Genomic DNA, 25,589 nt, shown 5'->3' on the forward strand with positions numbered 1-25,589 from the left:
GTGCTAAGTCCCATGTAGGGCAGGATTCACTGGTTCCCAGAATGAGCCCCACCCAAAATTTGTTCTCACCCGTCTCTTTCAGGCCAAGTACCAGAGGTAAGCAGAGTCCCCTAAACAATGCAGGCGGTCTGGCTCCAGAGACCTCAGGCTTGGAGGCAAGTTACTCCTGGGAAGGGTATCCTTAGTGCCACCATCCCACCCTGCAGGAATTAGTCTATGGAAGACCCCAACTCAAGAGAGAAGAGACCCCAAGCCCTGACATTCATGGCGATGGCATGAATTCATGGCTCTAGCTCAGGCTCTCTCCAGAGCCTCTGTCCTGAGGAGGGCCACAGGGAGCCTCGAGGGTGTGAACTACATCACCAACAGCACACATTTCACTTGTGCATTTGTCCAAGGTCTGAAACCTGCTCTGGGCCAGGCCCTGGGGATTGCTGATATACAGGCACCAGTCCAATCATGGTGGAGCTCAGGCCTAGGCGAGGAGGAGGCACACCATCAGCTGACCACAGGGAGCAGGTGAGTGCACTGGGCACAGAACCACCTCTAGCCTGGTATGGGCAGGGGGGATTGGAAAAGGCTGCCCAGCAGGGACATCCACAGGAGGCTCACAAAGGGGGTCACTGAGGTGATTTCCCCCCATTCTCTTCACTAGTAATCAGTTCCCACAGAGTCGACTCCGACTCATGGCGACCCCAGGTGTGTCAGAACAGGTCACCAGGCCTTTCTTCCAAGGTGCCTCTGAGTGGACTTGAACCTCCAAACTTTCGGTTTGCAATCAAGTGTGTTAATTGTTGTTTACACCTTTCTCTTCTCTAGGGAGGGGCAAAAACATGTGCTGAGGCCTGAAAGGGGACATGGGCTGTTCCTGGAACCAAACCATCTCCCACAAAGAAACAAAGTTAAGCCTCTGAGAGTATCTGCACTTAAAGTGAGAGAAGGAACAAAACTGAATAAAGGATGCTGAAGCGCCTGGGGATCTGCTCACTCAAGAGCTAACTGGAGGCCTGGCAAAGGTACAGTAAGAAGGCACAGACCACTCAGAGAAAAGTCACCGCCACCACCTGCAAAGCCCTGCACACCCTAGCCCTCACCCGCTAGCTCCCTGACTGCATCCCCTACCATTCACCCCTGACTCCCGCTACTCTAGCCTCATCACCATTCCTATCTCCAAGCCTTTGTACCTGCTGTCTCCTCCACCGGTACGCTCTGCTCCCAGCTGTCCCCTCAGCTTGTTCTTTGATGCCACTGAGGTCTTTGTTCAAGTCACTTCCCTCTATCTGAACAGAACTCCTTTCTCCCACCCACTCCCCCTGCTTATCACGCTTTTTTCATTTGTTAGATGTGTTACTACCCGATATGTGTAACTTGTTTATTTTCTGTCTCCGTGGAAGCAGTGACCTGAACTGCTCTACACACACCACCGAGATCAGCACCTAGCCCACGGCTGGCCCTCATTCGAATGAATGACCTTCAGGACGTACACAGACTAAAGATCTAACACATGTAGTTTTAACAAAAACACAAAATGAAACCTGGCAAGGGTCTATTACAGCCCCCCCGCCCACCCCCCCCCCCCACTTTGTGGCTCTTATTCATGAAGTGTTAGCAGCTTAAGAAATTTTTCAGGTTTAGGTGCAAAAGAGCTTCACCCAGGGTATTAACAATGTAGGTGTCTTTAGGGAAGTGCCTTATCGCCAGGAAGTAAGCACACAAACAAAAGGACAGCAGTTACCTGAAGTATGTCAGTTTGTGTTGGGGAAGAGCCTCGTAACTCTCAAACCCAGATTCATTGGCATCAAAGATGGACAGTTTCTCATTTGTCAACATCTGTGGCTCATCCACCTGAGAGACAGTGGACCATTAAGCACAGACACAAAAGATAGGAAACAAAGGCCTGAAACCAGGCTTGAACTTACTGCATCAAGGGGATGCTGTTCATACTTGAGGTCGGGGTCGTCCAGGTACTGTCCACACTGAATACACTTCGGGGGATGAGTCTGCGGGAGCATGAGCACAAATGGAGGTCAGAAAGGAGCTCCAAGCCCCCCCCATTAGTGCTGCGCCACCAGTTTATTCCCAGACGTCCATTTACACCGAGACTGCCCTATGTTATATTTTATAGGCCAAGTCCTGAAAGCAGAGCTAAGTAAACCCAAATCCCCAAGGCATATTTGATTTGCTTTATCAATTCAATTTCCTGAAATTCGAGCCTTAATGCGTCTCTTACTTGCTTTGGGTAAACGTAAGGGTGGAGAAAAGAATATTCTTCCTCATAGCTTAACCTCCATAAATATAACATTAACGAGACTCAATTTTCAACCTGTAGTTTGGGGAACTATTTATTTCTATTCTAGAGCCTATAGACATCAATTATACAAGAATATTCAACATACAAAACTTTGCAAAATAATGTTTGAGATGGAGATGATAATCCGAAAGTTCTACTTAAAAAATATTTTAACCGAGATAATTCTCATACAATATTCATATTTTGTAAGTGTATACGGTTTGACAAATGTATATTCGCATGCAATCACACTCCAATTAAGACACATCTCCATCCTAACAGTGCCACTTTCGAGTCAGTTCTCAACTCTGAAGGCAACCAATCGTTTGATTTCGATCACCCCAGCTTAGTTCTGCCTGTGAAGACCTTCACAGAAATGGAATACAGGCAGTCCCCAGGTTACACACGTCTGGCTTAGGTACAACTTGCAGTTACGAACTAAGAGCACTTAAAATAAATAAGTTAGGCACCTGATTAATAGGAAAGAGCTATGTTCTTGTCCAAAGTCAAACTCATTTTGATTTTTAGCATAGGTTCTGCTTCAAAACTACAGCCGATCATTTCTGTAAGTTTCCACTGTGCTTTGCTGAAACCAATAGATAAATAACTTTCAGCTGTCCTCAGGGGGCACAAAGAGAGAGAGCTGTAGGGGCAGAGAACGCAGCAAAAAAGCCTCCGGCTTTTGTATTTCACAGCTTGTGTAAAAGTTGAAGCTTCCAGAATGGGAATTTTTAGAATGAATTATTTGCCAACATGAAGAGGGAGACCCATGGAATACAAACTACTGATTGTTTTATGTAATGACAACGGATAACCAAACAAATACTATAGCTCATTTTTCCTTAAATGGGCCTTCTCCGTTTGTAGAACATTTTATTGTTGTTATTACTATTATTAATAACTGTATTATAATTACGAAAAAGTTTTTTTAAAAATAATATGATGAACACCGATGTACCCATTGCCCAGAATATAACATGAAGCATTAAAAAAAAAAGAAAAGAATGAGGGAACTTTAACAACCCTCAACAAACAAAATGATGGGGCCAACATACATTCCCAAGAAACAAAAGGTCAGGTTGTAAAATCATTTAAGAAGAGTATGTCAAGATGCAAATGATTGTTCTTGGGAAGAATATGTTCATAACTAACCAAACTAGTCAGTACATAAACCATTTGAGAAGAATATGTCGTGAACAGTTTGCTATCAGAAAGGACTATGATAGTGAATAAAAAAAAAACCAAACCCATTGTCATAGCGACCCTATAGGATAGACTAGAACTGCCCCATAGAGTTTCCAAGGAGCACCTGGTAGATTTGAACCGCCCATCTCTTGGTTAGCAGCTTTGCACTCAACCACTACACCACCAGGGTTTCCAATAGCTGACTACGATTCCATCAAAAATAACTCAACCCAGCTGGCCCACTCCCCTGACCTGACAGCCAATCTTTATATTTCAAAGAACTTCACACTGAAACTGATCTTATCTACAACCAATCATTAACCCCCTACCTTTCCTTTATTTCTGTACGTATAAAAACTTCTACGGAAACAGATCATTCAAAAGCAGCTGCAGCAGTATATCAACAAGGAACTGCCAGAAATTCAAGCCAGATTTAGAAGAGGACGTGGAAACAGGGAAATCATTGCTGATGTCAGACTGATCCCAGCTGAAAGCAGAGAACACCAAAAAGATGTTTACCTGTGTTTTATTGACTATGCTAAGGCATTCGACTGTGTGGATCATAACAAATTACGGATAACGTTGCAAAGAATGGGAATTCCGGAACACTTAATTTTGCTTGTGAGAAATCTACATGAATCAAGAAGCAGTCATTCGAACAGAACAAGGAGATAATGCATGGTTTAAAGTCAGGAAAGGTGTGCATCAGGGTTGTATCCTTTCACCATACCTATTCAATTTGTATGCTGGGCAAATAATCTAAGAAGCTGGACTATATGAAGAAGAACAGGGCATCATGACTGGAGGAAGACTCATTAACAACCTGCGTTATGCAGACGACACAATCTTGCTAAAAGTGAAGAGGACTTGAAGCACTTAATGATGAAGATCAAAGACCACAGCCTTCAGTATGGATTACAACTCAACATAAAGAAAACAAAAATCCTCATAACTGGGCTGCTGGCAAAACTGGATGTCCAGCTGCAAAAAAATGAAACAGGACCCATGCCTCACACCATATACAAAAACTACTTCAAAATGGATCAAAGAGCTAAACATAAAGCCAAAAACTATGAAGTTTATAGAAGAAAAAAAAGGGTCAACACTAGAGGCCCTAATACATGGCATTAACAGGATACAAACCACAACAAACAACACAAACTCCAGAAGATAAACTAGATAACTGGGATCTTCTAAAAACTAAACACATTCATCAAAAGACCACCAAAAGAGTAAAAAGAGAACCTACAGACTGGGAAAAAATTTTTGGCTATTACAAAGGTCTAATCTCTAAAATCTACAAGAAAACCTAACACCTCTACAACAAAAAGACAAATAATCCAATTAAAAAATGGGCAAAGGAAATGAACAGACACTTCCCCAAAGAAGACATTCAAGTGGCCAACAGGCATATGAGGAAATGCCTGAGATCACTAGCCATTAGAGAAATGCAAATCAAAACCACAATGAGATACCATCTCACCCTGGGATTACTGCACTAATCAAAAAAACAGGAAATAACAAATGTTGGGGAGGCTGCGGAGAAACTGGAACTCTTATTCACTGCTGGTGAAAATGCAAAATGATACAACTATTTTGGAAAACAATACGGCGCTTCCTTGGAAAACTAGAAATAGAAATACCGTATGATCAGCAATCCCACTCCTAGGACTATATCCTAGAGAAATAAGAGTTGTTACACGAATAGACATATGCACACCCATGTTCACTGCAGCATTGTGCACTATGGCAAAAAGATGGAAACAACCTAGATGCCCACCAACAAATAAACGGATAAACAAACTGCGGTACATACACACAATGGAGTATTATGCAACAATAAAGAACGACAACGATGATGAGTCTCTGAAGCATCTCATAACATGGATGAATCTGGAGAGCATTATGCTGAGTGAAATAAGTCAATCACAAATGGACAGATATTGTATGAGACCACTACTGTACTGAAAAGGTTTACACACAAAGAGAAACAATCTTTGATGGTTATGAGGGAGGGGAGGGGTGGGGATGAAAAAACACTAGACAATAGATAAGTGGTAACTTTGGTAAAGGGTGAGACAGTACACAATACTGGAGAAGCCAGCACAACTTGTCCAAGGAAAGGTCCCACAGACACAACCAAACTCCCTGAGGGACCAAACTGCTGGGCTGAGGGCTGTGGGGACCATGGTCTCGGGAAACATCTAGCTCAATAGGCGTAACATAATTTATAAAGAAAATGTTCTACATTCTACTTTGGTGAATAGCATCTGGAGTCTTAAAAGCCTGTGAGTGGCCATCTAAGATACTTCACTGGCCTCATCTCTTTGGGAACAAAGGAGAATGAAGAAAACCAAAGATACAGGGGAAAGATTAGTCCAAAGGACTAATGGACCACAACTACCACGGTCTCCACCAGGCTGAATCCAGTACAACTAGATGGTACCCAGTTACCACCGACTGCTCTTACAGGGATCACAATAGAGGGTCCCAGACAGAGCTGCAGAAAAATGTAGAACAAAATTCTAACTCACAAAAAAAGACCAGACTTACTGGCCTGACAGAGACTGGAGAAACTCTGAGAGTATGGTCTCTGGATACCCTTTCAGCTCAGTAATGAAGTCACTCCTGAGGTTCACCCTTCAGCCAAAGATTAGATAGGCCCACAAAACAAAATGAGACTAAAGGGGCACGCCAGCCCAGAGGCAAAGACTAGAAGGCAGGAGGGGACAGGAAAGCTGGTAATAGAGAACCCAAGGTCAAGACGGGAGAGTGTTGACATGTGGGCTTTTAACGAATGTCATAAAACAATATGTGTACTAATTGTTTAATGAGAAGCTAGTTTGTTCTGAAAACTTTCATCTAAAGTACAAAAAAAAAGTCCTCACAGCTGGACTAATAAGCAACATCATGATGAATGGAGAAATGACTGAGGTCGTCAAGGATTTCATTTTACTTGGATCCACAATCAACACCCATGGAAGCAGCAGTCGAGAAATCAAAAGATGCATTGCTTTGGGCAAATCAGCTGCAGAAGACCTCTTTAAAGTATTGAAAAGCAAAGATGTCATCTTGAGGACTAAGGTGCCCTGACCCAAGCCATGGTGTTTTCAATTGCCTCATATGCATGCGAAAGCTAGACAATGAATAAGGAAGATCGAAGAATTGACACCTTTGAATTGTGGTGTTGGCGAAGAATATTGACTATACCATGGACTGCCAAAAGAATGAACAAATCTGTCTTGGAAGAAGTACAACCAGAATGGTCCTTAGAAGCAAGGATGGCAGGACTACATCTCACATACTTTGGACATGTTATCAGGAAGGATCAGTCACTGGAGAAGGACATTGTGCTTGGTAAAGTTAAGAGTCAGCGAAAAAGAGGGAGATCCTTAACGAGATGGATTGACACAGTGGCTGCAAAAATGGTCTCAAACACAGCAACAATTTTTTCGTTCTGCTGTGCATAGGGTCACTATGAGTCGGAATCGACTCAACAGCACCTAACAACAACAACAACAACTTTTAACTCGAAAAAGCTCTTGTGTTTTCCCAATTTACTAATTTTTTTTCAATAAAACTCTTGGGTTTTACTTTAAGCAGACTCCATGGCTTGAGCTCTACAGCAGAACCAACCTCCATAAAGCCAAGTATATGAAAAATTTGAAGTACATACAATGGTTCGTAATACCAAACGGGTGCTACTTTGCAAGCACATCAAAACATTATTATTATCGTATTACTATGCTAAGGATGTTTTAGTGTATCTGAAGTGTTTGTTTTTTATGCATAGAAGGGTAAGCTACATACCAAATACTAAAAACATTTGACTGACAAATTCAATTTAAAGACAGACTTAGGAACAGAACTCATTCATAATACGGGGACTGCCTGTAATACAATATGTACTTTTTACATCTAGCTCTTTCACGCATTATAAGACTTTCTGAGGTTCCTCCATGTTGTTGTACGTATCACAAGTTTGTTCCTTTTTATGCTGAGTGGTGTTGCATTGTGTGGATGGACCAGTATGGCTATCCATTCACATACTGATAAACATTTGAGTTGTTCCCAGTTTCTTGCCTATTGTGAATGATACAGCTATAAATTTTTATACAAGTCTTTCTGTGAACACGTTTTTTAGTGAAAGAAAAAAATTTATTGAATTGAGGTAAAAAAAATGTAACATTTGACTACTTAAATATAATCTAGAGCAGAGTTTCTCACCCGCGACACTACTGATATTGTGGGTTGGGTAAGTCTTTGGCAAAGGGGGCTGGGCTGTTTGGTGCCCTGCAGCAACATCCCTGGCCCCCACCCACTAGATCTAGATGCAGTGCACCCTTCAAGTCCTGACAACCAACATGTCTCCACACAAGGCTAAATGTCCTGGGGTCGGGATCAGACCCAGTTGAGAACCACTGATCTGGGGGAAGCAGTTTTAGAGTCTGGCCTAATATGCCTAGTGTTCCGGTTTTTTTTTTTTTTTTTTTTTAAGTCTGTGGCAATTACTGATATAACAGAATCATTATGAAATAGCACCTCTGGGCACAGAGACAGAGAATCTGAAGAGTCAGAAGCTGGAAGTGATAAGATCCCAGTGACGGGTCAGATGGTGCAGCCCTTTCTGGCTACTGTCCTCTTTAACACATCTGCTGTTCTTGAAGGTAGAGGCAGTTTTCACTCTGCCAGCAATGCTCTCTCAAAGGACCAAGTTCGATAAGCATCTCTCTCTTCTCTCAACCTCTGTAGCGAGACACTGGCCACTGCTCCCCTTACTCCCACATGCTCCTGCCTTGAACTATGGCGACTCTCACATAGTGCCTGCCTCTCCTTGCCTTCCTCAGTGTTCTCTCCTCCACCTCCTCTGCACAGTATAATCACATCCCGGTTCCTCGTTTCAACCACCACCTCTCTGTGTGCCGATGACAAGCTTTTAATTTGGACATCGGTCAAACGCCATACCCATGATACCAGAGCACACTGGCCACCCTAGAGGTGCCAAATATTCACTTTAAGCCTCTTCCTTTCCTCCTGACTGTAATTACTATTCACTTATCTGCCTAATCTCCCAGTCTGGGAGCCATCACCTATTTGTCAGTGGCTACTCCTGCCTCAGAAACTTTGCCCTTAGGTTATCAGCAGGCCCTGCTCCCCACCTCCTTCAGGTCTTGCAGAAAGGTCACCTTCTAGGTGAGGTCTTCTCTGATCACCTCATCTAAAATGTCAGTTCCCTGCAGGCTGTCACCTCATGCACACCTTTCCCTGCTGCTCTGTGGGACAGGGTCCACATCCTCAAAGCCCTTCAGCAGACATACAACATCTGACAGGATTTGGCTAGGACATTAGCATTGTTATGCTCATTCAAAAGAGAAAGCACTTACCTTGGAGGACACTACTGTTTTGGTTCGAGACACTTTTTTCTCAGTTCTGGGAACAAAGCACAAGATCATTTTTTTTTGTTTTTAATCCTGTAAGACTAACAAAATCAACCCTGTCAGACTTATGCCTAAGGTCACAAATGGTTCTCTCCCACATGATGCAGTAGAACTGATGCTAGGGCCAGTATGGGATTTCGTTCACAGGACTGAGATGCAATTCACTAAGAGCCCCTTTATCTTTCTTTCTAGAATGATCATTTTCCTATAAGGGACAAAAAAAAAAACAAATTCTTACAGTTCTTTGGATGAAGTTTTGCGTCTCTTCTCCTCCTAAATGGAGAAAACAGAAGAGAAGAAAAAGCTAAACAAGTATTTCACATCTGGAAAATGCCTCAGTTAAGCATTCTATATAGCTGACTATCACAAATACAAAGGAAAGTAGTTTTTCTCAGCTAAGACCTGACTCCCCCTCGGCATCTAAATCTTATCATCAAAAATCTTACAAAGACTTCTTTTAAGGATTCACAAGAGAGATTAAAAAAATAAAAAAATATTTTTTTAAACCTTTAGCTCGCCTATCCAAACAGTCCCTCGAGGAAAGCAAGTAATTCACGAGGGGAAGTGTTTCTCGTATTATTTCAGGTGAATGAAGGAATGGCAGAACTAGACTCACGACACCTGGCAGATTCAGGTGAAGACTGTAAACAAAACAATTACGTGAGAAGCTGAGAAGAAACTTTATAAGGAAGGGATCAGGGAGACAGCACCTGAACCCAGGGATCAATCTTGACATCATAAAATGACAACTGTGCCTCCAGGTATGATGCAACAGGAAGCTCTAGCACCACCCTCTGAAGTACTCTTGAAAAAAACAAACAACAAGAAAAGACCAGCATCTGGACAAGCCTCTGGACCTAACTACCTACCTGCCTACAGGAAACACAAGGCTGGAAGAGATGTTAAACACCAGAGGGATGCAACAGGCAAAATCCAGAATCCAGAAAATTCTACAGAAAACCTGGTTCCCTCAACAAATTGCAATAAAAAAGATGAGGAAAACCTATAGTTAAGATATTTAGGACAAATATCAACCAAATGGAGCTCCAGTGGCACAGCAGTTAAGAGCTGTGGGGAGTTATGTTGGCTAACCAAAAAGGTCAGCAGTTCGAATCCACCAGCCACTCCTTGGAAACCCTATGGAGCACTTCTACTCTGTCCTATAGGGTCACTATGAGTTGGAATTGACTCGACGACAACAGGTTATCAACCATATACTTGGTATTTGGTTTGAGTTCCAATTCAAACTGTTAAGGAAAAAAAAAATTGAGACACAGGGAAATTTGAGCACAGACTAGATCTTAATATTATTAATTTTGTGAGGTATGATAATGGTAATGTGGTTTTCTAAAAAGAGTGCTTTTCTTTTAAAGCTATTTTTCTATAAATACTTCAGTTAGCGAGTCTGGGATTTGTTCAAAATCATCTAGGGGCAGGGGTGGGGTGAGAAGAATGGGTGGAGGTTGAGTTGAAAACACACTTGGCCATAAGTTGATTGATAACTGTTAAAGTCGATGATGAGTACGTGAGGGTTCCTAACTCTATTCTACTTCTGTGTATGTTTGAATCTTTTCATAATAAAAAGTTAATTAAAAGAAAATCAGTTTTTAAACCATACCCCAACCAATGAGATGCAAAAAATTATGGTAAAATTGAAAAAGAAATTTCAAAATATTTACCTTCTCATCCTCATCTTTTTCATCAGAAATTTGCGGTTTTACTCTTTCAGGTTCCTTTTCTTCAGGTCTCCGTTTGGCAGCCCTGATATGTAAACAAAAATATACCAAATATTAGCTCAGAAAAACTACCTGTATTGCCAGCTAGCACTAAAAATGACAAACTAATGACTCCCTACCGAAAAGTAAAATACTCAGAATAGATCTGGGGAATAGACTCTTCCCATCCAAAAATGAGGCCCCCTTCTCACATTAGCTCTAAAAGCATGTTAAAACCCATTGCTGTCGAGTCAATTCCAACTCATAGCAACCTTATAGGACAGAGTAGAACTGCCCCATAGGGGTTCCAAGGGTGTAAATTTTTACGGAACTAGACTGCCACATCTTCTTCTAGTGGAGTGACCACTGACATGTGGGGCCCGAGGAGAGACGCTGGAAGGCATACATGATCCTGACAAGTGTGATGGGAACACTGGCGGAAGCAGAGGAGGGCAAGGACGGGCCCAGAGTTTTTCTTAACCAATTCTGCCCCAATTGACCCAATCTTTGAATAGCACCAACAACACCTGTAAACCTCTACATCATCACAGGTTTCTACAGCAGGTACTTCAGTAATTAACATTACACAAAGCAGAATGCAAAGACACATGTGCTTTAACTACTTACAAATCTCTAGGTTGACTTCTGCGCCTCTTTTCATCCTGAAAGGGGGAGGTGGAGCAGGTGTGGAGAGATAAAGGGCAGAAAATTATACTCTGAGAAAGACTGAGACCAAAGTATCAGTTAACGATCTCAGTACTGCTAGAGACCAGAAAGATCTGGGCTGATTTAGAGGGTAGGGATGAGGCTTCATACTTTCAATGACTTAGTTCCCCATCCCCTACAAACAAGAGATGCTAAAGAAACTCCTAGAACAGGAGTTGGCAAACTGTTTCATAAAGGGCCAGGTAGTAAGTATTTTAGACTCTGGGAACCATGTGGTCTCTATGTCACTACTAATTCTGCTGTTGTAGCACAAAAGTAGACACATACAATATGTAATGAAAAGGCATGGTTGTGTTCCAATAAAACTTTATTCAGGCACACGGCCTGATTTGGCCTGACATCTGTAGTTTGCCAACCCCTGTCTAAGACAGCAGCCCAGTGTAAAAGGGAATGTATAGACATCTTGCTTCTGTCAGCCAAAATGCCTATAGCTTCATCTACCATCTGGTCTCAGACAGGCACTGGGATATCAGAAAAAAAATCAAACTTAGGAATCTAGTATAAATAAAAGTAGCAATTTCCAACTTGGTTACCAGCTCCTTGTTCTATATGGACAGTCTAATATTTTCTGAGCCTATGTACAAAAAACACGTTTCTGATACATTTATTCAGTTTATCTTCAAAAAGCAATAAATCTATGAATAGATTTATAAAAACAGAAGTCAACAATAAGAGAAAAGCCAAATGTTTGATCCTTACATCCCTTTCTACCATGAGGCAAAAGCGCTGGCTGTGATCTAAGGCTCTTGCCAGTTTCCGTCTGAGGAGAGTGGGTGGTCTGCCTACACCACTAAGATCTCTCTAGTTCTGAAAGGGATTCCAGGCAAGTGCTGACAGTAAGTGCTGTCCATGGTAACCAATATCTGGATAGAAAAGGTGAGAAACAGGAAGACATTAGCGCAAACTGGATGCGATACCAAGAAGGTCATCTGCCGTAGGGTGAGAATGGATGCCACGGGCGGCCAGGTGAGAAGTGAGAACGCTCACAACCCAGCGAATCTGTGACTTCAGGTTCCCTCCATGCTCCAGATCTCAACAGGCAGAAAACCACAGTGATAGTCCTGGGATCATCCTAATTCACCTCTCTTAGTCAGAAAAGGACAAAGCTGCTTAAACAGGTCAGACTCCTGTACCCCTAGCAGATGGCCTATCCTCCTCCCCCGGAGTTCCAGCAGCAGGACTGTCCTGCGGATAACCTCACTGTCCTCTGCGTGTATAAAGTACCAATCCTGGCTCCATGGGTAACGTTTCAGGTTTAAACATGTTCACTTAGCTGAGCCAGAGGCAGGGAGGCTTAAGGGGGGCAGGGGATGCAGGGCTAGGCTCAGAAGAATTTAAGACACTGACTGGTGAAGAAGCAGATGTGTGGCTGACACCCAGGTCTGTGTTTACCATACGTCAAGTTTTCTCAGTGGAGAGGAGAGGATCACAAGAGAAGCTGGTTTCACAGACATCTTAGTCAAGGCACAAAGCCCTCCACCATTATGGATAAACAGCAACTGAATGCTCACAGTATATCAGGGACAGACACGTGGTGACAACCACCAGCCCCCAAGAGGTGGATCAGGGACTTGCCCAGAGTCACCCCATGGGTAAGAAGGGCTGAATTTGAACCCAGAGCCCTAGCCAACACCATTTCTCCCAATGAAATGGAGAACATAAGAGTAAGGTAGAGTAAGAAATGTAAAGATTCGGTCTTTACTTTCTCGTCTCCTTCTTGATCCCTTTCAGCATGAGTTCCTGGTACTGCTTCTCTGTCCGGCTCCTCCTTAGGTTTCTGTTTAGATGTTCTATCACACAAAACAACACACAAGTGCCAGTCAGGAGCTCGGAGGCCCCAATACCATTTCAAGCAGCCGCAAGGAGGGCTTACACAGCCTCCTCCCCAGATTTATAGCAGGGACTCCCTTTCCCATCAGAAGGGCAGGTAACTCTTCGCTGCAGAAAACCTGAAAAGCATTTCTTACTTCAGTCCTTAGTATCTTCAGAAATACCATCAACACTTCATAGGAATGTTGTGAGAGAAGCCAGTAGTTTAAAACAAAGTACAGGACTCTATGAACTCTGGTAACCTGAAGGGAAATCTGCCTGCAGTGGGCGAAGGCAAGCGGCTGGCCTGGAGGCCGACCTTGTGCAGGTTCCTGAGAGCTGGTCTGAGGTGCGATCCGCAGCAGCGACCACAGAAAGCTGACTGCACGCATGGGCCTGTGTCTTCACCTCTCCTCCACCAGGGCCCTCCACTGGGAGCAGTGTATTCTTCCCACCCCTTGACTCGGGCCCAATCTCATCATCTGTTTTGAGCAATCGGATGTCGAAAGAGGCTTGAAAAAGTGCTTCTTTTCACTTCTGCTCTCATGCTATGCCGTTGCCATGAGAGCGTGCCCAGGCTACCGGAGTCATGGAAGAGACAAGTCAGCTCAGTCATCCCCGCCAAGGTCGGCCAGGATCAGCTGACAGCCACTGTGCCGCAGACTCATGCTCAATAAACGCTCACGGGATTTTTTTTTTTGACGGGGGTAGGGGGTGGGAATGCTGTTTTAAGCCACTGAGCTTTGGGGTGGCTTGTTACACAGCATTTTCATAGAGATAGGTAACAGACACAATTACACCCTCTATGCCCTTTTACCGCCACCTGAGAGATTGTTATGTGACCACCCCTGAGGAATGGCCTGGGGTCAGGAGCAGGAATCAAAGCTGACTTCAGCCTTTGCTGTGGTGGTCTGAGCTTTCACAAGCAGAATTTACCCACATACTACACGTATGGTTAACGTACCTAATCCTCTGCATCAATTACCAGAACACTTATTTTAGCAACTAAGTTTCACAGAAAGCACAAAGGCATATTAACTTTACTTACAGTTCTTTGGTTTGACTTCTGAGTCTCTTTTCTTCCTAAATGGGGAAAAAAAGACTAGTTATTTTTTTTCCATTTGGTCTTGCTCTTTCTTTGAAGCCGTTTATTGAAGGTTTTATGGGAATAAAATCTCTAAACTGATCCTACAGTCTACTCAATAGGAGTAAAGACTGTCTACATTCAAGACAATTGTTTTTTTTAGCGAAGTAAGCAGGCAGAATGTTAAACTCTTAGAGGACAGACTCTACAACACTGTAATTCAAGTATTTTACCCTCAAATCCTTCTATCATCTGTCACCATGAAGTTCTGACAACTTCATAGGTAATTTTATACCAAAACTAGGAATCTATAATAAAACGATAAAGTAGCATGACCCAATTTAGACAGTAGTTCCATCTCAAACACAGACAACCCATCATGTGGAGCCTGAATTTAAAAGAACTAAGCACAGCTTTCCAGAAAATCGCTCAATTTGAATTCAACCTCCAACATGCCACGCATTGTTGTATATATTTTACCACAACTAAAACAAAACAAAACAAAACTCCACATGTGGCCGTTTATAAAGGGACCTGTGATATTAAGAGAAAAAACACATTGCAGACCTTTCTACTGCAAGAAGGAATCAGGGGAGCTTGACCACAGGCAAGGGATTGCCTCTGGTTCCTTCTCGCCAGGATCATGGTCGGACTAGCACACCAGACCTGCCTAGTTTTGAAATGAACTCTAGGTGAGTACTGACTGTAACTGCTGCTGAATTTTAACTAGTATCAGGGCAGGAAAGGCGGCCAATTAAAAACTACCTTCAAGTACCAAATGGTTCAAGAATTATTGCACATCTTAGTCGACCTCCCATTATAGCAAAATAATGAATACCCTTCCTTTAGCGGGATCCCAGCAAAGGCATTCACCACTCATCCAAGTTTGTAAGAAACCTCTAATCAATGTCTTAGCAACAAATCAAAAGCCAACAAAATCAAAAATGGGAGCCAATGCTGCTATATCACTTCCAATCACAATGCTGGCCATTTGTCATACAGGGCAACATTGTCTAATGGTCAAGTTTGCAGTATCCAAAGCCCTCAGCAAACCACTCATTCCTTCTCCCCCCACCTCAAGGCAGCTCAGGGGCTCTCTGATCTCAGAGGTAAGAATGCAACTTCTTATTTGGAACATGCTATAGAATTTTAGTACCGTACACATTTAAAAATCAGACCTTCCCAAAGATCTCATCAACAAGAGAGGCAGGCAGGCGAAGGGACAGACTTAAGCTCTGTGACTGACTGATGAAATACTAAAGGCCTCCAGGTCTAACGCTGGTGGATTTCGTTTCCCCACAGCCTTATAACCCATCTTCCATGTAAAGAACCACCAGAAAACGTAGTTTGAAATGTGTTTTAGCCAAAGTCAAGGCCATTTGGATCATTAGTAAAAGCCATTCTATTCCTACCCACTCCCCAACCTCCAGCCCCCTCGCAGAATCAAATGGGGACTGTAGGAGATTAAAGGAGAGTTAGCAGACATGGATGCGGCAAGGCTTTACTTTTTCATCTCTTTCTTCTTCCTTGTGGATATGAGTTCCTGGTTTTACTCTTTCCAGCTCTTCTGCAGGGAGAGGTCCAGCAACACTGTCAAGCAAAAGAAAACACATCCCAAGTGTGATTTACACAGACTCCTCCCTCAATAGTAGTTTACATAAGAGCCTCCCAAAAAGCAATCTGCATCTCAGGAGCCCTGAAAGGCACACGCTAATTTCACATTTAGTATTTAATATGACCTTTAACTCAGGGACTGGTAAGAACTGCCTGTTGTGCTCAATTCCTTCTTTGCAAGGAATGAGAATTCTACCTGAATCAAAAGATTAATAATCTGACCCCAAATGTGGCCTCCTTAACAGACCTATGGCAACCACAGCGACTCACTATAAAGCTCTTCTTTGTTCAACTTTCCAGAAAATTCATTTTAGTATTCTAGATCACATATTGCGTAGAACAAACAGAAAGGACATTGACTATTCTTACGGTTCTTTGGAGGTAACTTTACGTCTCTTTTCATCCTATGTGGAGGGAAGGGAGGAAGAAAAAAAGGAAACTTGTTTCAAAAGAAGATTAAGACCAAAAGCATCAGTCAAAGTATTAAGTGAATATATTTAACGTGTCTAAAAACAGGGTAGGGAAGAGGGGGTCAGGGTTTTGGGGAGAAAATCTGGGCAACTTTCAGTCTGGTAATGCTATCCCATCAACCCCCCAACCAAGGAGAGGAGCAGGAGTTAATACATCTCTGCTTACTAGAGACTGCCTAGTGATGCTGTGCAAAAGAGTCAAAGATTTTCCATCACATGAAAAGAATTCCTTAAAATTAGGGGAAAAAAACCCAACCAAGTAGTAATTTGGGATTTAAATCAGGAAGTGATGATGCCATTCTAAATCCAACACCAGCTCTTCTCCTCAGATGCCTATCCTAGCACACCGCTTCCCTAGGTTCACAATATTTGCCATCCCCACGACACCTGTACTTCTTTCATTTAAAAGGGATAAAAATATCATGGCGATTAAACAGATCTGTATCTTGTTGAAGGTGGAGGTTACACAAATCCATAAATGTGACAAAACTACATAGAACCATACACACACGAACACAAATAAGTGTGTGAAAAACTAGGGAAATCCGAATAAGTCTGTGGGTTGTACCTATGTCTTTTTCCTGGTTTTGATATTGTATTACAGTTATGTAAGATGTTACCATTAGGGAAAGTGGGGTGAAGGCCAAACAGGATCTCTCTGTACTATTTTTGCAACTTCCTATGAGGCTATAATTACTTCACCACCACTTGTCTGTCAGTTTGTCATACTGAGAGGTTGTAGGACCCTGCTACCACCAAGAAAGAAGAGCCAGAAGCAGACCGCATCAGTTGGACCTGGGGTTCCTGCGCTGCTAAACTCCTAGATCTAGGGGAAAATCGATGACAAGGACCTTCCCCCAGAGCCAACAAAGAAAGCCTCAAAACCTGAAACTGACCAAAATAAGACTTTCTCTGTATTTGACCAATAATACCTGAGAACATTAAAGTGAAATCTGTGAGAGCCAGAACTCGACAAGACTGCCTCGTTTTTCCAGGTCTTGTGAGTTTGCCGCCTTTGACAGAGTGCAGTCTTACCACTTTGCTAACACTCGTTTTAATGGAAAATACTTGAGTTTTCCTTCTCTGGCAGATTACTGCCTTACCCAGGTTCCAGCTTTTGCAGGTTTTACTGTATTTGCTAAGTTATTTGACCCATATCATCTGATAACATTGGTTTGTTATATTCTTATTCTAACGTACTAGAATAAACACTTGTTTTAAGTGTTCATCTATGAAGCCCTCAAGCCCCTCACACACTGCCAGTGAAATGGCTTTGTACTTCAGAAACATTGCTCCAGTGCACCCTTTAGAAGCCAGACAAAAGGCAAAATCTCCCAAAAGCGAAGAATACCAAAAAAAACTCTAAAACTGGTTGTTGTTAGATGCTGTCAAGTTGGTTCTGACTCATAGTGACCCACTGTACAACAGAATGAAACGCTGCGACATCCTGCTCGGTCCTGTGACATCTTCACATCGTTAAGGTCGACTCTACTTTGAGGAGGCAGCTCTTCCCCAGTAGTATTTTGAGTGCCTTCCAATCTGAGTGGCTCATTTTTCAGCACTATATCAGACAATGCTCTGCTGCTTTTCATAAGGTTTTCACTGGCCAATTTTTTTTAAAAGCCCTACTGAAATCTGTCTACCATGGGTGACCCTGCTGGTATTTGATCTACCAGTGGCATAGCTTACAGCATTACAGCAACAAGCAAGCCACCAAAGTACAACAAACTGACAGAGAGGTGATGAATAAAGCTGGTACATTTGTAAATATGGAGTCATCGATATTACAAGACTCAGCTTGCTTTTGCCTGTAAGCTTTTTCTAGGAGCCAAGAGACTTGGTCACATGACCTAGACAAGCTCTTTCCCTCTGTGCCTCAATTTCCCAGTTAAGAGTGGGTAGTCATACTAAACCTAACAATAGATATCTCAGTAAAGAACACAAGCAGCGACCTCTAATTCTTAAGAAGTAAATGGGGTGAGAATTAGTATGTCTTATAAGCAGATGTCAAGCCTACCCGAGTGACACTGAGACAGTCTCCCTAGCCCAGTACCCCCCACCCAGGGTGATTCTACCCCCAGGGGACATCTGGCAATGTCTGAAGATGATTTAGTTCTCACAGCTGGGGTGGTACTACTGGCATCTAGAGGGTGGAAGCCAACAAGGCCAACGATGCAGCCAACACCCTACAATGCACAGGATATCCTCCCACAGCAGAGAACTATCCAGCCCCAAATGTCAATAGTGCCGAGGTTGAGGTCTGCCTTAGACCAACCATGAATACCCATCTTTACCAGGTAGCAGTAAGACATTTATTAAACACAAGTAAACCTCTAAGACTTCCTCTTAACCTACATAGTTAAACCTGCAGCAAAACAGAAATGAAAATCAATAATGTGTCATCGATCATCTGGTAATACTTAGGTCTGACCCTCAAGTCACACCAGGCAGTACCATACGGGATTAACGTGTCCTATGTTGCAGGCCCTCAGCAAGCCACCAGCTTTTTAACCTCAAGAGTCTAAGCAGCATTATTCCACTGCAAATAGCAACTGTTCAGTTCTCTGCTTTTACAGGGAAACTAAATGTGGGAAAAGGAGTTTATCTGACATCAGAAGCAAATGCTTTAAACATGGCACAACTGCTGGTATGACTGCATAAACCTTGTCAGCTCGAGCGGCAGAAAGGCAGAGAGGAGAGAATAGACTCTGAAGTTACGGAGCTGTCCTATGAGGAGCAGGGGTCTGCCCAGCCCTTGTACTGCCCTGGGTCAGAGAATTGTGTTCTAACGCCCTCTAGCTGAGTAAAGTCCACTTTGACAGATCAGGTGTAAGGTCACGATCACAAGCAAATATACCAAAATAAGGCAGAGTTAAGAAACTTGGAAATGCTAGTCCTACCTGGTCTTTGTCTTCTTCATCAACAGAATCTTCTGATTTTGATTTTTCAGGCTCTTCATCGGGTTTCCGTTTGGCAGGGCTATCACACAGTTAAGGTTGACTGTTAGCTCAGCAGGACCCTAGACCTCCAGCAGGCCCTAAATGACCCAAACTCCTCCCTACCAAGAGCACTCTATTTAAGATCTATTGAGGGCATGGGTACTTTCTTCACTCCCAGAAGTCCTCACTGCCACAATGTTGAAAGAAGCTTCAGGTTTAATGTTTCTTTGAGTGACAGGTTTAGAATACCACCATTTCACGACCCCTAAAACATCAGGGGTCTAGACACTGATCAGCGGCTGCTATTAGCACCAAGAGAAAAGACACTGTATATTCCTGATGGAGGAACACGCTACCGTCTATGAAGAAGCCAGCCTCAAAAAATACGCAGCTGAAACCTGATCAAGCCCCTAGACCTATCTTCCAGCTTACGGGAAACATGAGACGAAGAGAACGTGCTAGATACAACCAATCAAATCTAGAAGCTCATTTGGACAAATAATCTAGCTTCTCTAATAAATGGCAAGAAAAGAAGAAGGAATTAATAATGTGAAAGTCTTAAGAAACAAATTAATCAAACGCAATGCTGTGTAAGCCTGCAGTGTTTGCCACAGATGGGAAAATGAGAATACCGACTATATATTTATTTCCTAATAAGGAATTGTTACATTTTGTTAGGCATGAAAATAGTGCTATTGTTATGTTTTACTAAAAAAAGAGAAACCTTATCTTCTAGAAATACACTGAAATATTCATGAATGATGATGGTCCTGTGATTTGTTTCAAAGTAATCCAATTGGGGGATGGCGTATATTATGGGGTAGAGAAGAAATAACCACCATGAGTTGATAACTGGTTGACGCTGGGTGATGGGTACTTGGGGGCTCATTATACCACCCTCGTTTACTTTGTGCATATTTGAAGCTTTGTATAATAGGACCAAAAATAGATGAGGTCTCCAGAAATGCTATTCATGAATATCTAATGAACAAAACTGCAAGATAAAAACCTATGAAATACAGAAGTCAGAATTCCTAAATTACACCCTGTGAATTCCACTCATGTGTTACCAAACACAGGGGGCCCTGAGAAAAGGCAGCTGTTAATTCATTACATACTGACCCTTTTGCAAAATGAGATGTGATGGTGGTCTGCCTGGTAGTTTTCCTTGTAATTCTGGGGCTAGGTGAAACGTCAGCTGTTTAAAATAAAAAAGAAACAAGAAAAAAGCCACCATGAACAGAAAAGTCCACAACAAGAGTATAGCTCTTCAATGTGACCACGCTATTACAGAGAACAGCTTCTCAGGGTTGAGCATCCTTTGGCTCTTATTCTCATCAATGCCCACGTGCTAATGTCAACAATTAGCACCTGCCAGTTTTCTCAGCCAGTTTACATGTGCTCTCATTTGAGGGGACCAAATCTTGAACCAGGCAAGGAAATGGAACCGCCTCTTAGATTGTCAGAGCCCTAGTGGTGCAGTGGTTAAGAGCTCAGGCTACTAACCAAAAAGTCAGCAGTTTGAATCCAACAACTGCTCCTTGAAAACCTATGGGGCAGTTTTACGCTGCCCTATAGGGTTACTATGAGTGGGAATCGATTCCGCGGCACATAACAACTTAGATCATCAAAAGATAAATTAACTGAGAATCAGAATTGGGCTCAAGACCTGTGCTCATTCATTTGTTTTTTTAAATTTCAAAAGAGTTACTTTGCCTATAAACTGGGAAGAAGTCTAAGAATAGATGTTTAGCTGAAACAGGCATGTAACTTCTTAGAATATTAGTAGTTCTTGTCATCTAGTTAATTATCTCTTATAAACTTAGCCACATTTGGGGATCTCTTGCTCTATACCTGATCAAAGACAAAATTTAGAGAAGCGCACATCTAAGCTAGTTAGGAGGTCGCGGGAGATATGTTCCAAGACGTCCCTGTATGCCTACCAAACCCTATATAGACCTTGTTTTGACCTATATATTTAATTTATAAATTAGGGATAGTGAGAGATTAACAATACGAAAATAAAACAATTATAACAATATACTGTAATAAAAGTTATGTGAATGATGGAGTGGGATGGCAAAGATTTCATCATGCTACATCCTCATTTAACATTTTCGGACCGCATTTGACCTTGGGTAACTGAAACCGCGGATAAGGGAGGATTACTGTACTCCTGTATACACAAGAAACAAACCAGGAAATACTGCCCAGGGGTAAGTATAGTTCCAAGTGTGACTGTCCCCTTAAGTGCAAACCACGTCTCCATCAAGGTTTAAAACAAGTCAAGCGTTCTTACACTTAGTCTCTCCATCTGACTTGCTTCTTCGGGATGTGCGAGGTTTTGAAACAGGCTTGGAGGGTTTGTTTGCCTCTGCCATTCTGCGATCTTCATTACTCGTATGGCTCCCGTTTTCTAGACATCCATTCACTTCCTGAGCATGAGCTCCATTCTCCAAGGACAAATCTTTATTTAAAAGGGATTTGACTTTAGCCAGGTAGCCCTCCTACAGCAGGAAAGGATAATTTAAGTAGCAGTGAATGTAAACGAGTGGCAATAAGAGAACAAGGAAACGCATGTGTTTCCTTTAAAATTATCAGGCAACAAGAGGAGCTGGAGATTATTCTGCCTCTCTGGTCACAGACAAGTTACATGGAAAGAGACTTTTCCAGAAGCTGGGATGCTGAGAAGTGACTTACCTCGGATAATTCTTCTTTATGTAATTTAGTTTCCAAGTCACATAACTGATTCTTTATTTCTGTTTGCAGAAATTCATGCAAGAGGTTCAATTTCTCCTTCACACATTCCTAGGGGAAGGATACCCAAGCCATTAATTAGTGGACTAAAACACAATAATTAAGTTGCCTGGACACAAAATGATGACCAAACCGCAGACAGTGCTGTCTCAGCCAAAAAACTAAATATTCACAAAACACACTCATGATGTTTCCAAGAAGATCGCATCACATATCCACCTTCAAAGTCGTGAAAGTGGGAAGATCAGAGATGGGAGGGAGATACATAGCAGTGTGTTAGGACAAAACTGTGCTCCTGAAAACAGTGTTACCAGGATAAGTTACAGTCCAGAGCTGATGGTTTACAATCTAGATTGGTAAACTCTGCAACGAGTTACCAAAACTCAACTGTTATTACTGTACAGTATCCAAGTAATCCTTGAAATTTCATGGGAAAAAGAGCAGATTCACTTAAAGGAAGCAAACCTCTCTTAATTAGCCACAAGGTATCTATCAAACAGTCACATTTGGTAGCAAAAAAAAATTTTTTTGAAGTGGATTACCTTTTCCGTTAAGCTATCTCTTTCCAAATCTTTGAGCCTGGGGGAAGAAAGAAACGCTTATTACACAACTTTATTTTTTTTTTTAAACCTAAAACAATTAATTTTGGGGGAAAAGGGGAAGGTTTTCCTTAGTTTATGTTAATGGTAGTGGAATTAGAAAAGGATAGCAAGAATGGTTGCACAACTTGAAGAATGTAATCAATGTTACTGAATTATATACATGTGGAAATTGTTAAATTGGTGTATTCCTTGCTGTGTATATTTTTACCACAATAAAAAAATAAAAGAATTAATACCACACTTAATCAACTCTGAAAATAAGTTTAACACATATGTTGTTAGTTGCCATCAAGTCAGCCCTGGCTCACAGCAACCCCATCTGTTACAGAGCAGAACTGCTCCATATGGTTTTCTTGGCTATAATCTTTACAGAAAGAGACTGCCAGGACTTTCTTCCACGGAATTGCGAGGTAGGTTTGAACTGCTACTTTTAGGGTAGCAACTGATTGCAAAATGCTTGTGCCACCCAGGTTTCTTTTGACACATACGAATGTTAGAAAAAAAAAGTGACTTTTTTCTCCCTCCAATGTTTAGAACATCCTACTGTAAAGCCTACACACTAAGTCATTTGTGATCTGAATGAGGACCCCCTACTTGAAGGCGGTTTTTTCTGATAATGGTGAGAGGTGATATAAGAGCTCTCTAACAGAATATATATTATTTTTACAGCACCAGAAAAGGGGAGCAGGTCACACAGCTGGAATCCTCCTGCCAGTTAAATGACATACAGCTGGTCTCCCTCTATTTGGGTCTAGCAAGAGCCTATAAAAGGGTGTGCCACAGCGTGGCCCTGTTAGAATAAGTGACCCAGGGCCACAGAATACTGTGGGGAACACTAAGCTAACATTCCCAAAGGCTGAGCTGGGGGTGGCAGCATTCCAATAAGGAATGTATGAAATGGGGGAGTCAAGGCATCTGGGGTAGCAGAGGGTGCCCATGTGCAGGAGAGACAGAGAGAGGAAGTTAGAAAAGGTGGCTGGCATCTAACCAAAGAGAGTTCACTCTTAGGAATATTTGTACCTAAGTGTTCAGAAGTACAGAACTGTCATGAGTTTGGCTGGAAAATCACTGATTATTGAAGACTAGTGTCTTGTCTTTTAAAGAGGTAAGGGGAAAACAAATAAGATGCCAAGAAAAGGGAGATGATTTGAGAGGCTGTTGCTCCTAGTCTAGGTGCTGACTGCAGGCAGTGCGGTGTGAACAGGTTTAACCAGCTGGGTGAGCGTCTGCTAGGGAAGGGGGAGCACCCTGGGCAGGGACCCAGCCTTTTCCATCTCTCTACCCTTCCAGCCAGCACACAGACCGGGTGCTGTTATCACTAGCCTGAAGTGCAGAAACAGAGCTCTTCTAGGTTGGTATTTCCAGAAGGCAAGTATAAGCAGCAAAACCAGAAGTGATGGGCTTTGCTGGACTGATGTCACACAGTGGCTGCTCCGAGTGCCTGCGGACTTCAAGCGCCACTCACATCTGTGGGTGCCTACTGCATGCCAGACCCCGCTCCAGGCAGTGACCTGGTGAGTAGATGTCGGTGCCACCAGGCAGAGACCTCCTGACTTGCTGGGTACTCAGGAAAAGCCCTTCTGCAGAAAAAGACACTTAGCACCCTGCGGATACAGTGGTAACACTGTATGATTTAGACTCAAGGATATTGGGAGCTAAGATTTCCAGGAGCACATGGCAAAATTCTTTGCATCCCAGCTGGAACTCAGGTCCTGGGAGAGCCCTACACCAGGACAGCCACAAAACTCAGCACTTAAAGCCGGAGGCACACATGCTGCTCAAGTAGCACTGCATCTGACTTCTCAGTTATTCTGCTCCTAAATTTGGGGCAGGACACAGCTCCTAACTCAAGCAACCGGACGGTGCCTTGGTCCTGAGGTTACCTCAAGAGTTCACTGACTGTGAAGCCCAGCAAGGTGCCCTTTCCAGAGTGCTGATCACTCCTCATGTGGGCACACAGATCTGTGGCTCTGAATTCTCTCCACCCTTCCTATGAGCTGGGACATTTAGCCTGACAAAAAGAGAAAGAAATCTTCAGAATGCCTAGGATGTCTTGCCCGGTGAAGACTGGAGCACGGGGCAGGCACAGAAGAGCCAGAAGTGCTGACAGGATGGAGGCTGCTCAGCAGTGAGCTTCTCCTCCCCTTAACTTGTGATTCCATCCTTCCCCAGTAAAATTGTGATGACACCACCTCATATCTGCTTTATCTTCCTAACCAGGAGAATTAGAGACGGGTGTTAAGGAGCTAGCAGAGTACTCAAGAACAGCAGCCATGATAAAAGAAAAAACCACCTTAGATGTATTCCAGCCCAAGAGCCCATGATTCACTCCTAGTTCCTTCCCTCAGAGATTTAGTCTTATAAGGGAGATAAGGCATGCATGACCATGAAGAAGGCAGACAAATACCATTAAAATCTGAGGGTTTTGGAAGAGAAAGCATCAGACAGCTGAGAGCCCTGTGTAACTCAGCAGAGGGAGGTGTACCAACAGGAGTGTCCCACAGCAGGGAAGAGGTTCAGGGTATACCCAGGAAACAAACACACATGTGCTGACACACAGGGTAGAAAAGGCAAGTCCAGAGAGAGGTCACTCAGAGGAAGGTCAGAAAGAGCAGGCTAAAAATCATCAATTTTGTTCCATAGTAACAAACCATCCAAGGAGTCACAGGGGAGGCAGAAGCCACAATATCAGAGCCACACTTTAAGAAAATTAATCTGGCAGACAGAAATGGACACTACAGTCTGGATAGGAAGAGCTTTAAAAATGTTAAGTTGCTCTAACATTGCTAAATCAGAACCGCTGGTCTGAAATGTGGCTGTAGCAGCAAGAGCAGAGACCACGCAGAGAAGCTGCCAAGTTCTGTCAGCCTTTCACCCTGAGGCTGGCTGAATGGTAGGTGAGGTGGGTAAATACTACTGCACATCTGTGGTCTGCAGGATAATGGCCCTTCGAAGGTGCC

General features: G+C 42.8%; 1 protein-coding gene across 5 annotated transcripts in view; it reads right to left on the reverse strand.

Annotated features, from left to right (window-relative positions):
* Window positions 1–25,589, reverse strand: part of DNMT1 (DNA methyltransferase 1) — a 67,010-nt gene that overhangs the window by 36,381 nt on the left and 5,040 nt on the right. For 4 of the 5 annotated variants that reach the window (XM_049876821.1, XM_049876820.1, XM_049876819.1 and 1 more), the window contains exons 2-16: window positions 22,570–22,606; window positions 21,971–22,078; window positions 21,570–21,777; window positions 20,393–20,468; window positions 19,232–19,310; window positions 16,231–16,265; window positions 15,753–15,837; window positions 14,212–14,246; window positions 13,057–13,144; window positions 11,256–11,290; window positions 10,593–10,674; window positions 9,152–9,186; window positions 8,860–8,905; window positions 1,920–2,000; window positions 1,736–1,845 (exon numbers count right to left, since the gene is read on the reverse strand). In XM_049876821.1, the coding sequence (XP_049732778.1) occupies window positions 1,736–1,845; window positions 1,920–2,000; window positions 8,860–8,905; window positions 9,152–9,186; window positions 10,593–10,674; window positions 11,256–11,290; window positions 13,057–13,144; window positions 14,212–14,246; window positions 15,753–15,837; window positions 16,231–16,265; window positions 19,232–19,310; window positions 20,393–20,468; window positions 21,570–21,777; window positions 21,971–22,078; window positions 22,570–22,606 (1,140 nt within the window). Of the gene's footprint in view, window positions 1–1,735; window positions 1,846–1,919; window positions 2,001–8,859; window positions 8,906–9,151; window positions 9,187–10,592; window positions 10,675–11,255; window positions 11,291–13,056; window positions 13,145–14,211; window positions 14,247–15,752; window positions 15,838–16,230; window positions 16,266–19,231; window positions 19,311–20,392; window positions 20,469–21,569; window positions 21,778–21,970; window positions 22,079–22,569; window positions 22,607–25,589 lie in introns of those variants that run through there. The other variant, XM_049876823.1, reaches the window with a different exon arrangement.

This window comes from Elephas maximus, chromosome 3 (assembly GCF_024166365.1).
Source record: "Elephas maximus indicus isolate mEleMax1 chromosome 3, mEleMax1 primary haplotype, whole genome shotgun sequence".
Taxonomy (NCBI): domain Eukaryota; kingdom Metazoa; phylum Chordata; class Mammalia; order Proboscidea; family Elephantidae; genus Elephas; species Elephas maximus.